At 35.2% G+C, this 14826-nt stretch overlaps 1 protein-coding gene across 3 annotated transcripts in view; it reads right to left on the reverse strand.

Moving 5' to 3' along the window:
- The window catches only part of WDR27 (WD repeat domain 27), a 90748-nt gene that overhangs the window by 66077 nt on the left and 9845 nt on the right, over nucleotides 1-14826 (reverse strand). For 2 of the 3 annotated variants that reach the window (XM_072332356.1, XM_072332355.1), the window contains 7 exons: nucleotides 14195-14262; nucleotides 12563-12641; nucleotides 10199-10270; nucleotides 9423-9526; nucleotides 7214-7303; nucleotides 4372-4493; nucleotides 3674-3807 (listed from right to left, as the gene is read on the reverse strand). In XM_072332356.1, the coding sequence (XP_072188457.1) occupies nucleotides 3674-3807; nucleotides 4372-4493; nucleotides 7214-7303; nucleotides 9423-9526; nucleotides 10199-10270; nucleotides 12563-12641; nucleotides 14195-14262 (669 nt within the window). Of the gene's footprint in view, nucleotides 1-756; nucleotides 3286-3673; nucleotides 3808-4371; nucleotides 4494-7213; nucleotides 7304-9422; nucleotides 9527-10198; nucleotides 10271-12562; nucleotides 12642-14194; nucleotides 14263-14826 lie in introns of those variants that run through there. The other variant, XM_072332357.1, reaches the window with a different exon arrangement.

Here is a 14826-nt window from a genome sequence, read left to right on the forward strand (position 1 = left end):
TAAGAATTCCAGTCTGGCCAGTTTCCCTAGATAAATTTGATGGCTTGCCATTAGCAAAGACACTTCCTTTGTAGAATTTCCAACTGGCTGTCAAAGTCAATTCAGAGAATCACCAAGACTGGAAAAGACCTTTAAGGTCACCTAGCTCAAACATCTACCTACTAGCAATATTGCCCACTAAACCATGTCCCTTAGTGTTGCATCTAAATGTTTCTTGAACACCCTCAGGGACAGAAACTCAACCACATCCCTCAGCAGCCTGTGCCAACTTCTGCCAACCTGAGCTTCCACAGCAAAACTTGAGATGATTCCCTCTAGTCCTATTGCTAAGTTGTGATCCTGTTTTCAGATATTAGAACACACTAAGACAAGACCTAGAAAACACAGCACTGATGAAAGCTTAGAATGGGAAGCACATACAGGCAAAACTCCAGATCACATGAAAATTGAAGTGACTATTGTAACATAAACAGGTCTAAATTGCATCACTATCCCAAGTCAACAAAAATCTTATAAGGAAAACCAAAGAGGGCTGCCAAGTATCTTCTTACTTCATTTTTTTCCCAGGTCTCCAGGTCTATGCACCTGGAGATAACACATAACCTCAGCTGACAATCATAAAATTATAGTTTTTATGTAATCCAAATTACAACTCTATACTCCTTTAATGCCTTCAATCATTAGAAACTGATAAGTCTTAAGTGTCTCAGTTTTAATGTCTTATATCCACCATATATTGGAGATACAGTTGTTTTCAGAAGAGCATCACTCATTTATTTTAAAAAAAAAAAAAAACAACATTAAGAATACTTCACATTTCATCATAGTAGGCATTATAGTATACAATGGCTTTAAGGAGTAATGCTTCTGTTACTTGAATGCAATTTAATTTCTTTTAAACTCCTTTCAAAAGGCTCCTTTTGAAAACAAGGCATGAAACTAGATACAAGACAATTAGCTTTTGTTTTGCTCAAATTCATATACAAAGTAAAGATAATTAAAAGCTTTCAAAAAAATTAAACACAAAACAGCTACACCTCACTTCAGCAGGCACAACTGCTGACAACAGTGGAAATTCACTGGTTAGAAATTTCGAAGAATGCAAAGAAATCTGCCTAGGTTGTGAAACATTGAGATTAATCAGATGTAGAAATCAAGAAATTCGGATTCTATTCCCAGAACCGCAATAAATATCCTCTATGACATTTATAAAGAACATTTTCTTACTTCTGCTTCTCGATTCCAGTTTTGAAACCCAACCAGCATTTAAACTTTTAAATAAATTGTTGTAACACGTAGCTAATTAATACTAACTAAGAGTTTTTAAAATTCTGCAGAGAAACATTGATAAGATTTGTCATTGTATTGTCTCCCATCCAAAATGTGGTGGCAATCCATTGGTGAGCCAGATGGTACAATCATGCTCTTCTAATTAAAGATATAAAACATGCTCTGGGGGTAAGATCCAGCATCTCCTTGAATCAGCTCCATTCAAGCACTCTTCCAAACTTGACTCAGAAGGCAAAATTAAAAGTTGTGAGAAACAAAAGAAATGACACAGTGTTTCATAAAAGAAATGCTGGGAAATGAACTGGAGGGAAGCCACAAGAAAATGTCAAAGCAAATTAACCTCCAGTACCGTTTTTTTGGTTTCTTTAATCGACACATATAATCAAGCCTCAGACCAGTTTGTGGATTTGTTGTAATGTCTACAATTATATGTTCAGTCTTCTGGCATTACACTAATATCCTGGAGAGCCTAATTGCATATTTTTGAGTTTACTTTAATCCATCAAGGAATACTGAAAGCATGGCAGTAACAAAAATGCTGGTATAAGCACAACTCTACACACATTAACAGCTTTAAACCAGGATATTACATGCTTCTAACAAAACAATTGGAGAAACACAGTACATGATGAAAGCTCAGTGTTCAAGTCCTTCCAAAACTGTTGAGGTGGATTCTACAACTGCAACACATTCCATAATACCTCTAACATCTGAACTAGCTAGATTAAAGATCGCTCACATCCATCTGACACTATGGAATTTCTTACTGTTACTGGATACATTCCTCTGGGAGGCCTAAGACCAGAAAACAGAAGTAAAAAACATTTTAAACTAAATCTTAAAAACAAAATAAGAAGAGGAAAGGGTACAAAAGAACAGTTTATTATTTTCTGTCTTCTTTTTCTAAGTTCCTTCAATATTGCCTGTATAAATGTTAAATGTTAAGGATAGCACAGGTGATTTGCCTGTTTTCTGGAATTACTAGCTCACTCTGAATAGATTTACAGCAAAACTGGGCACAGGAATAACGTTTCCTGACTTCCACCTTCAATTTCATTATTTGCTTTCCAACTCCTCATTTCCCATCCTTCTTCCCCCCTGCAATAGTTTTATCTTTCTAACGTAACATATATACAATAAAATGAAAGCAGGAAACTGTATTCCTTTGAATTTGATTTTCCAGTCTAAGTGCTGTATGTGTCTGTGTGCATTCCTATTACAATATATTGCTGAGATAGTATAACTAAAGGCCAGAGCACATCCTCCATTAAGGATTTTGACAAGAAATGGAAGTTACAGGATCACAAGTACTTCCGGATTAACAGTAAAAACAAGCAGATCAACTTCATCCAGAAAAGTTCAAAGAGTGTTTAAGCCTGAATAGTGGCTAAACATCCAAGGAAACTGGCAAGGCTTCCCCATCTGTGAATGAGGCTCAATACTGCTTAATATCACACTATTCACAATATCAACTAATAGATTTCAATGCCATAATCTTAATTCAGTATGACAATCTTCTGAAAAACCTGTAGTGTTAATAAGAGAAACTAACCTTGAAGAGATTCTTATTTTCTTTTTAAATACAACTGTGTTTAAACACATGCATATATAAGTACATATATATTTGGATGTAATAAAATATCTTAGACAGCAGTACTGCTGAAAAACCGACAAGTGAAGAACAGAAAACCTGGTAAAAAGATACAAGGACAATTTGGCTGCAATTGTGAACAAACATCAAAAAAAGGTATAACAGACAGATTAAACAGAAAAACCTGATTCCATGTCAGAAAAGAAGAGCAAATTAATGATTAGGTAAGCAGTTAGTAAAAAGTACATGGAAGGATGCTACCAAATGAAGAAAGAAGTGGACAAAAAAAAACATTAATAAGATAATTAGACACAGTAGATCAAAAGTCATTAAAAAAAAAAATCAAAGCAATCCACTTCCATTCGACAGAAAATGAAGAAAACATTTGCAGCATGTTGGAGCCCCTGAAAGAAAATGCACTTAAAAATATTCCCAAGAGAAGAGGAATTGCAGAAGCCACACAATCATAACTTAGGATACTCATGTAAATAAGTAGAAAGTAAACTACAGGAAGTCCCAGATTATTAAAACTAATGGTAAAACAGTATTTGCACCCAAAAAGAGCACACAGTATAAAAACTGACAACTCCTTCCCCTTCCCCCACCCCCTCATTATGAGGGAACAAAGAAATTTTTGCAATTAGCTTGTTCAGCTCTTTCATCTAAATACTGTTCCTAAGACAGCCCTCCATCCCACCTCACCACCCCCCCACCCCCCAATAAAATCCCAGATCAAACAGTAAAAGGAGTTTCATGTATTTTCACTGCTCTGCTGATGAGGATTTAACTCACCTTCTTAGGTCATCCTTTGTTGCATCAAGATGGAAACTTAATAGATGAAACTCAGCTCCGCAACACAGCAATATAAATGTATCCATAAAATAAAATTGTGCAAAGCCTACAGACCTGTGGAACATCTCTTTTCCCTGAAATGCAAGATATGTTATTAAGAATGGATTCTAAGACATTAAACATCTTCTGTGCTAAAGCACAATTCCCCTGTTAAACTAACCATATGCCAAAAAGTTAACCTACTACATAGTTGCCCTCCCTATTTTTGAAGTCTATTAATTTCAAAACAAAGTTTTCATTTTGCTTAAATTAGCTGGCAGTAAATTTAAGAGTAGCTGTAGTCAATTGAATCCAACACAGTTGAGTCTAAACTTCCATGTGAACTGTGGAATAGACTATATGAAGACAAGCAGAGCTGAGCCAATGCAAACAGAAAATACATAGTAGACATTAAAATCAAAACTTCCTGACACATCCACTAGAGTTGGCTATTGGACTTTTTTCCAGATTGTCATGACAAAAGCCTAATCTGAAGGCGATGAAGACCATGTAGATCATAATATCAGCTCAAATGACTACCAGTCAGTAGCTCTAGAAATCAGTCCATATGTTCCTCCTACAGAACCATTAAAATGAAATTAGATCAAAGTGCAAAGTAGCATCTTCTGTGAACTAAACTAACAGGAGTTTCTAATTACCAGAATTAGGGCAGCTTCATTCTTGCAGACTGACCAGACCCTTACAGTTCTATCATCCGATGCAGAAACTATCCACTTCTTGTCATGACTCCAGTCAACAGAATTAACTACACCATCATGACCTAGTAAAAATAATAACGGAAATACCATAAACCCTGTTTCTTGCATTTCTCCAGAATTAATCATGCTGTTTTAATATATTTAAATATAGGCTTCATATGGCTGGACTGACTTCCTCTCCCCCACCAAAATCCATGGAAAACTATCTCTCATTAATAACTGAAGTACACAAAATTAAATAGGGACAGAGAAATATCAATCTATTCTACCTGAAACCTCATATATATGTAGGATATTGATTCCATTAGTAAAAGAGGGGCTTGTATGGAATTGTTATTAAAAATACAGTATTACAATTATTCTAAAACATGGGAAAAATAAAAAATAAAAAAATACTCCACAGAAAACAGAAGCCTGACTCTCAAGTTCTAATTCTTCTAATCAAGCCTCTACTGTCCACAAAAGATTTGTTCTGATGTGAATTAGACCAAATGACATTCTGAATAAGACTACCCAGACAAGCATATTTAGGAAATAGCTTCATATGGCTTCATCCTCTTGTTGTTGGTGACAGAATCATATAATTGGTTGGAATAGAAAGGTTGGAATAGACCTTGAAGATCATCAGGTTCAACCACAACCTAACCATACCACCCTAACAACCTGCCACTAAATCACGTCCCTGCACCACATCCAGTTTTTACACACATCCTGGAATGGTGACTCAACCATATTCCAGCGCTTAACCACCCTTTCTGCAGAGAAGTTTTTCCTGATATTTAAACTAAACTTCCCCTGGTGCAACTTGAGGCCATTTCCCCTTGTCCTGTCACCAGTGAGAAGAGACCAACCCTGCTCTCACTGTAAGCACCTTCTAAGTATTGGAAGAGAGCAATAAGGACTCCCCCTCAGCCTGCTCTTCCCCAGACTAAACAGCCCCAGTTCCTTCAGTCTCTCCAAATAGGGCATATTCTCTAAGATGAATCACATTACAGGTGATAACTTAAAATTTTAATTGCAAATAGCCTCTACAAGAGTCAGACTTTCCCACTTTGATATCAAACAGGAAAAAACAAGATTAGAAAACTATGAAGAATGAACTTCAAAAGTCAGAAACATCACCAGAAGCTAAAACTAATAACTGTGTCCAAGCTTATACTGATCAGAAAATAAGAAAATGTTAAAACTAACAAACTTCAGTCTGTATTATGTTCCTAGTTTGTCCATATGAAAACTAATTTACTTCATACGATCTTAAAACATTGAAAGTGCTCATACTGCCCTCTAGTGCATATTTTCTTATCAGTCAAATGAAGTTCCATATCAAATATTTTAATTCTAATTTAGATTAAGACCAACAGATTTAAGCCAGCTGTAATACAGTGGAAAACACAGAAGTGATAGTGAAGTGGCAAAGTCCCAGGCTACAGCAAACAAGAATATGCTCAAATGCAACAAATACAGACATAGAAAGAAAGAAGCAAGCAAAACCTCTTTACACTCAGAAAACCTCAGATAGGCAGGGATCTCTAGCAAGAAATACCCTTGCCTCCACTTCCAACCCTTAAGTAAGGTCTGGGAAGGGGTAGACCCTGTCTCCACCCGTTCTGGTCACTCAGGTACATTGCATACACCTGAACTCCCCTGGGTTGGCCCTGAATTCCCACCAGGTGTTCAATCACTGCTTCAAGCTGTGATAGCATTTCTGCTACAGCCAGCAATTAATATCTTCTATGGTAATGTACATCTGCAAAAGGGTACTTATAAAGAAGATATTTTAATTACCAAATAATAAAAACAAGCAGAAAGTTCAGGAAATAAATAAATAACCTGCATAGGTACTAGGTAAGTACTTACTTTACTCCCAATGCAAAACTTTATGTGAGGGCTTTGGTTTTGTAAAATCACTTGGAAGCTTTGAATTACCACTATGAGAATTACAAAAAATAAAATAAAGAACATGAGAAACTTTAAGAAAATTTGGAAGTTTGAATAAGAACCTAAGACTTCAGGTCCCCAGTATCCCAAAGAGTAGTGAAGAAAACATCAGCTGGCTTGCAGTAGGCCAGTAAGCTTCAAAATAGACTTTGCACAGGGTTCCCCTATCCCAAAGCACATTAGCTGGTTTTGTAAGAAGAGTTCCTCAGAATGGTCCAAGCTGGGTGTAACCCTTCTAAAGCTGATCAACATCACCTGTACTTTGTAACAGAACACAGTCACCTGAGGAGTCAACACTGATTGGAATGTACAGCTACTTTAATTGAGAGCTTTGGGGAACAAAGCTGAAAATAGTAGGCTTAGAGCAACGAAGTTATCTCTTCTCTTCTATGCATTATAAATACATTTTTAATAATCAGCAAAATGCAAGTCACAACCTCCCTGGCAGCCTGTTCCAGAACCTCACCACTCTCCTAGTAAAGAGCTTCCCCTGACATCCAACCTAAATCTTCCCTCTTTCAACTTACATCCATTTCCCCTTGTCCTGCTATTATCTGCCCTTTCAAAGAGTTTACTCCCCTCCTGATTATAGGTTCCCAAGTGTTAATGCTGCTGTATTAAAAAAAAAGTTTTTCTTTTCATTTCTCAATTAAAATAAATAACAAGTTTTAAAATACCAAACAAACTTAACTCATCAGAGTATTAACTTATACTTCCTGAATCAAAAGCATTTCTCACTCCCATTCTTTTGAGGGTGATGTAAGTGAAATCTGTTCGTTAACATGACACTTCATGTTAAACTCAATTATATACTATTCTTTACTAATGTAATTCAGAAATTTACCTCCAAAAACATGATGTGTATCGGTGAGATCAGAGTTGAATATCAGTACAGTCTTGTTAGCCAGCCCACAGGCCAGGTAATTTCCATCCCCTATAAAAAGATTCTGATTATTTATGTTTGAAAGCAACAAGGAAATAAGGTTCTATCCTTTTATTCATAAAAATTACATATGCCACTACAAAAAAAAACAAACAAAAACAAACAAACAACAAAAAAAAACCGAAGTATTCATTTCACATCTAACAATTTTTTTGCTTGAACATCACAAACTCATACTGCAAAATTTAGTATGAATTTATACACCATTTCTTCTGTTCCTGACATATTCTCGCAACACCTACACATCACATGGCAGAAATTTACTTTATATAGGAGTGCTACAAATTTTATGTGTATAAATTTTTAGCAGTCGTAAACATTTCCTGACTTAAACTCATTTTTCAAATATTGTCAACTTTAAAGTTATATCCCCTTACCATACATACCAGCACGTAGTAGTCATCCTGGATTAGTCCTTAAAAGTGAAGGATTTCTTATCAACATCATAAACTATCCTGAGCACATGAGGAAAGGGTGACAGAATGCATCATGCTTGACCATTTGACCATTGATTCGCCAATAAATTCTCCACTAAACAAGAACCACCCACCTTGCTGATTCAGAATTCCCCACTGCATTTTTTCCAAACAGTTAATAAAAATAGAAATGGATAAGAGAACCATATACTATAAGTTAATCTTAAAAAAAAAATCAGATGCAAAATGGAGGACACAACTATGATATAAAAAAAGCATTCCAGAATCTTCTTCTATCTTACTAATTATTAAATACATCAGCCTACTATATTGACAAAGTGCTACGTTTTGATTTTATCTCACCAGCAATATTTCAGTTGACTTTTTCTTCAGATATCAGTAATTAAACACACTAAATAATGACCTAAAATATTTTCTTCTCAAAAATAAGATAACTAGTTCTGAGTAAAATACTCAAAGAAATCACAGAATCATAGAATTACTCAGGTTGAAAGAGACCTGAAAGATCATCAAGTCAACCGCAGCCTAACCATAGTACTCTAACACACCTCATACTCCCCATAGTCTTTAAGCTGTAGGGTAGTGCTCTTCTGCAGAAGTCTCCCTATTTTTTTCAAAGGTTTTGACAGTTCATATCTTCAGCATGAGATCTGACTGCTAAGTTTGAAGCTCACCATTGCAAAATGTAAGCTCTCCACAACTGATCTCCTTTATGGGCCATAAAAATAATTTCTTACAGGCCTCTAAGGATCACTTAGCGTTGCAGTGTGCTCTAGAAAGTCAGAGACTGCATTTAGCTTACTTTTATTTTGTACAGTGACAATAACATAAAGATGGTAGTAAATATCCAAAAGGTTATTTACAGGAAAAACTCACCCATATGGAAGCCTTGAATCTGCTGGGAAGCACTGAAGCAACCTCCAACAAGGAGCAATCTCCAAGAGATGCTGTCTTGGTGGTGGTCAGCCCTTAAATGAGGTCTAGAGGAGGTGGAGTCAAGCTCCACCCCTTCCTGGAGCACAGCTAAATTACTCTCACCTGTGCTCCCACAGCTGACCCGACACTTGCCTCAGCTGATTAATCAGAGGTTCAGGCTGTGATTACCAATTTCCCATACATATTTCTTGAAGATGAAAGTTGTTCTGGTACCCAAAATACTTACAAAGATACATGTTTTTAAATACTTTATATATTCTGTAGTTTGCAGCATGTATATATACACTTGATCCTGTGTAACATTTACTTGGACTGAAAATGACAAAAGCTATGACAAGAATTGCTTCTCCAAAGCATTTAAAAAAACAAAAAGGGGGAGTATTCTGATTCTTTCGAAACAGAACTTCAGCTTCTAACGCATCCTAATGACACCAAGTAAATGACTCAGAAGATGAACTTCCTTAGTGAAGGAAAGTGTTAGACCACTAATTATGAAGCTGTAATGGAAAAGTGATAGAATGGGGCCACAAGAAAACAAGATAGAAAATCAAAGGAGAATAAGAATCCTTTGACATGTATTAGCAGCTTGCATGGTTTTGCAAGTTAAAAGATGATGACCAAGCAGCAGATGCCAGACTTTTCTAGGAAAACCACAGCTTTTATAAACAACATCACACAAATTTTGTTATTCTGTCTCCACAAGGACACAATAGTACATTTAATGAAACTATACATACCAGAATACTGAATGCAACAAATTCTAGTTGGTTCAAGGCTAACGGATATTTCTGCCTCAAAGATGACTGGAGGAGAACTTTCCAGTGGATATTCTTTACTTGTACTTAAGAAAAATAAAAAATAATTAAAAAAGGAAAAGGAAAGGAGAGCAAAAATATTGAGACTTCTAAGCCTTGTTTGTTGCCATTTCAATAATGAAATAAATATTGCTTGCAGAGTTTTGTGTATATATTCCCTGAAGAATTTATGTATGAAGAATTTGTGTATATAAATAGTTTTGTGTATATATTCCTTGAAGAATTTATGCTAAATCTAGAATAAACAACAGAATAAATTACAAATTATCAAACTTAAATTACTCGCATCAGCAACTATTATTAATTTATGAAATAAAGAATTAACATGGCATTTTAGAAAAATATTTAAAAAATCAAATTTCTTAAATTACACAATAATTTCATAATAGTGAAATGAATTAAAAATGCAAACTACCTTGCTTGTAAGAATAAGCAATATGAAAAAGATTCCCATATATAAACATAAGTAGGACACTGATCACTAAAACTCACTTTGCCACATTCAGCTATTTTTCTTATTAGAATGGCAGGTTAAGATCTGAATCACTTGCTATAGTCATTTTATAACAAATTTATAATGTGTTTTAGTTCCACAGAAGCTCCTTACTAAAGTTATGAGAGAAGCAGTTACAAAACATATTTCTGATAGAATTCATTTAAATTTGTTCCTCCCTCAAAATAGTTGCTATGTTACCTACCATTTAAAGCTGGTTTTGCACTTTGATACCTTATTTTTCTTCAGGTTAGTATTTGGAGAAAACATGGTCATTCTACAAAAAAGAACAGAGACTCTACTATATAAAACATTCTTTGTTCCATGAGATAAGCAGGTTTTTTTGTTTTTTTTTTTTTTGTTGGGACTTCCTTTTTTCCAAACAAAAAACAATCCTAGTTCCTTCTTACTGTTCATGCATACTGTCTGTAGGTAAGACAATGCACATGCTGAATGATAAAAAGATAACTTTGTAGTGATCTACAATATTCTTGTTTGTAGCTAAAGTTTTGTTTTCCATGTGTTATTTGTTGGACTGCACATTCTGAAGGCCAAAATCCACTAACATGAAGTATTCGGGTACTTCTTCCTGCAGACTGAATAAACAAGACGAGCTTCAAGAAGACAGAATGCCTAATAAAGATTTTGAAAGAAAATTGAACAGCCGAAATGGGAGAGTAAGGTCTGAGTTAGCAAAACATAAAGCCAACACATGCGACACAGTTCCTTCATATAGCAGTACCAATTTACTGGAAAAATTTTTACCATAAACACAAACCAAATGGAACAACTGGTGTCAAAACAGTTTTCCCCTAGATGGTCTTTGCCATATCTGAGCAAAGTTATAATAGGTTTCTCAGCTACATTCCCTGAAAAAAACATGGAGTCTAGACTCTCTGGAAATGATGCTTAGCAAACACAGTTCTAAATATTTTAGTAGTAGCAGCATAACATATATCAAAAACTGAGACATTTCTTAGCAAAACCTGAAAGAGCTTGAGCTGTGTTCAGAGCACTCTGAAGTGTGAAAGACACTCCATTTTGCAGAGCATTTTAACACTGTGTTTCAACAGTTTATCCTTCACATGCCTGAAACTTCAGGAAAACACAGGGGAGATTTTTTTGGTTAAGGGAGAAGTCTGACACCACATTCAAAAGCAATTCGGGATATTCCACCGTGAACACAGTAGGATAGAATAAATGAAAGTTTTTCATCTACCCCACACATCATCGCAATGATTGCACACATCATCACAACCAGAAGTTCCTTCAACTGAGAAGCAAAGAAACAAACAAGATACAAGAGACGCAGGAGAAAATTCATAGATGCCCTTAAGCCAAATTTAGTTTCCTCTGAAACTTTTATCTATTGCTGGGGACCATTTCAGTCGTGTTCTCGAGGGATGCTTAAGTAGTGGCTTTGATTAAACAAGGAAATTCTATGATATGGAATTAGGAATGGGATGAATAGAACTTTCTTAAACTACAAGTCCAGTGCCTGTATTCATCCTATCTTATCCAGGCTTTTAGGTTGAGAGAAAATGGAGAGAAAAGACGACAGTCTGTATATTCACAGAATTAGGAACACAAATAACACATTCAGAAATCAGCAATAACAGGTTCATCATTTCAAAATGATTGAGTCTATTTTGAGGTCCCAGACTCTGATGGTTGTTCTCAGAACATAAAAACCACAGCAACCAGTTGCAGTCTAAAGATGTAAACATAAGCAGACTTTCCCTCAGATCAATTAAAAGAAATCTATTGCTCATAGGTAAAAGCTGGTTCTTGATTTCTCAGTTTCAATACTCACTTGCATTCAAAGTAAGGGTTACTTCTCATGCACCATTCTAATTCTGTTCTAACAATCATTCTACACAAGGATGGTACAGTCCAGAATAATCTATACCAAAATATAATGTATATCATACTCTATGATCTACCCAGAGCTCTGAGACACTGACCAACTCTCCATTCCTGTGGGGAACACTAACACAACACTACTCATTCCATCTGAGTGTGAGTTCTCCATCCAAAGATAAGCCTTTAAATGCAAGCAAAGAACAGGCAAGGCTACAGAAAACTTCCTCAAGTGATCTTAGAAGCTCCTAATAAAAAATAAAAATTTAAAAAAAAAAAATAAAAAAATCCTGAAAGTTCTTCAAAAATAACACCATACCAATAAAGTGAGGTTATATGTAAAATTGTAACATGGCCCATCTCAAAAAATGGTCAAGAGGAAATAAATTGCATACTTCTTCCTAGGTTGATCTTAGAATGCTCCCTATGCATAGAACAAAAGAAAGAACTAACTGTGTTTAAGTGACATAGTATTTAGAAACAGACACTATGCAAATGTACACAAATTTTCATTTTAAGACAAAAACAGTTGATCACTGATCAAAAGCTGTGAAAACTTACAACATGTTTTTAAAAGGACTGTGATTGTTAAAATCATATCTATTTTTCATGGGTCACCAATTTCACAGTGGTGAGATTATCCATCTCTATTACATGGTATAATATCAGATCCCAGTAAAACAGATACAATACAAGCGTATCTACTCACTGTGGTGCAGCTGTATAACCAGATGACTTAATTTTATTATGAAAAACCAGTGGTTGATCTTTCATGGTGCTTTTCACTCCTGTAGTAAAACGAATTAATAATCACTGAAGAGCTTCCTAATGTGAAATTACATACATATATATATATAGACATATAGTTAAGCTAAGCAGTGGCAATTTTTAATGCCTCCTTGTAAATACAAATCACAATTATGATCAGCTACTCTGAAAGACTGAGAAAAGGAAAGAAGTAAACTGCCCCTTTGCATAATATCCCTCCTTAAATAATATCAAGTAGGAACTTCTCTAAACTTTGAACTAACAAAAATACTGTTCTAAGGAACTTTTTTCATCATTCACTCGTGAATTCTGTAGTTGCCTATTTTATGCTTAGATTTTATATTTACTAGCTATAAAACATACACAACTTGCATTTGGATATATCTAAAGATCTGAAACAAACTGGCTAGCAGGTGCACATAAATGATTGTTCTTTTATGTGGCTTGAGAAGTCATTAATAATGGCAGCATTCACCCTCTTGTAATAACATTCCTGAAAGGCAGCTTCCCGCTCAAAACTAAATACAAGCATTTCATATCAGCAGAAATAACCTAATTAAATTTAAAAGGGAGGGGGTGGGAGGGGATAGAAATCTTGTTCACAATCCAAGGAAAAACCTTCAGGCGCATTGTGAGTGATCTATCTCATGGGCACATTTAATAGTGTTGAGGGTAGGCACATCTTTAGCACCCATCAGCTATCACTCTTCTATATGTATTGATGAGGGAGAAAAGGGTCCTTTCTAAAGAATGCCTGACACCACTTGCTCTGAGATATCAGAGGATTTCCCTGGAGCAACTAAGATATCTGAATGTGACGTGTCAATAATAATACAGTGCTGGGTTTTAGAAGAAGCTTCGAATTCTAACAAAAAGCACTGTAGATGCTGTCTCAGATTTCCACATAAAACTAAAACTATCACCTTCGCCAGTCTAGCATGTCCATCAAGTACAATCAATAGAATCAAAATAGACTAATCTAAGTGTCCACAGCTACCAGTTATTCTCTCTTTTCAAAAGAAAAGGTGATTAAGAAGAAAAATACTTTCTAGGTATTTTCTGAACCTCGCTTTACTACTACTAAGCAAAGAAGTCATGTGTTCTCCAACAGCATCTGAAAGTCAAACCTTTCTCTTTTTTTTCAAATAGTGGGAACCTAAGTCAAAAATCAATTTCTTAAACTTACAAGTATTAACAAAAGACTATTCAGGACATCAAAACCAATTAAATATTTAATTAAAAATAAGAAAGGTCTTATTATATAGAAAAATATATTTCTCACTATGAAATGATATGAAAAAAATATAAGCATTCTACATGCTCCAACTCTTTCAACATTGACATTTCTCAGATGACTATACTTAAAAAAAGAAAAATATCCCAATACCATCATTTTCATAACAAACACTTGGGTAAGACATGAAATACTACTAGAAAAATAAAGTTCTATCTAATAAAATAAAAGTAACATACATGTAACTCAAGAAATATATAAGAATAAGACACTTGAGTCTGTTTCAGTTTATAAAAACATGCCTTTATTAATTCATATCAAGATATTTTTTACACTCACCTTCTGTTTTACTCAGACGTTTTTTATTTAAATTTGTACACAATGGAGATTTTGGCAACAGAGGACACCTAAGTTAAAAAAATATATATACATATTGATAAATGCAATGGATAAAAAGTGTCAAAACTTATTTTTACTAATTTGTGTGAAAGTACACATGACATTTTCACTTCACTTCGCTAAAGACAGCAGGTTTTTCTATGATTTAAAATTTCAGTGTTCTCACAGAAGCCATTTCCAGGCCCATGAAAGACCAGACAATCATTGAGAATTGTCACTGTGGTTCACTGACTTTATAAACTTTTGTGATGAAATGATTAGCTTGTAGACAAGAGGAAAGTGGTACATATGGTTTACCTGGACTAGAAAGCTTTTGCCACTGTCTCCCATAAGATCCTCATAGAGAGGCTGATGAAGTATGGGCTGGAGGAACACACAGCAAGAGAGCTGAATACTGGCATACATCCCAGAGGGTGGTGATAGGTGGCACAGAGTCTAGCTGGAGGCCTATCACTAGTGGAATACTTCAAGGATCAGTCCTGAGACCAGTCCTGTTCAATATCTGCATTAATAATCTGGAAGGTGGAGTGTGTCCTCATCAAGACTACAGAGGAAACCACAAAACTGGAAGA

This window comes from Excalfactoria chinensis, chromosome 3, assembly GCF_039878825.1.
Source record: "Excalfactoria chinensis isolate bCotChi1 chromosome 3, bCotChi1.hap2, whole genome shotgun sequence".
In the NCBI taxonomy this organism is placed as follows: domain Eukaryota; kingdom Metazoa; phylum Chordata; class Aves; order Galliformes; family Phasianidae; genus Excalfactoria; species Excalfactoria chinensis.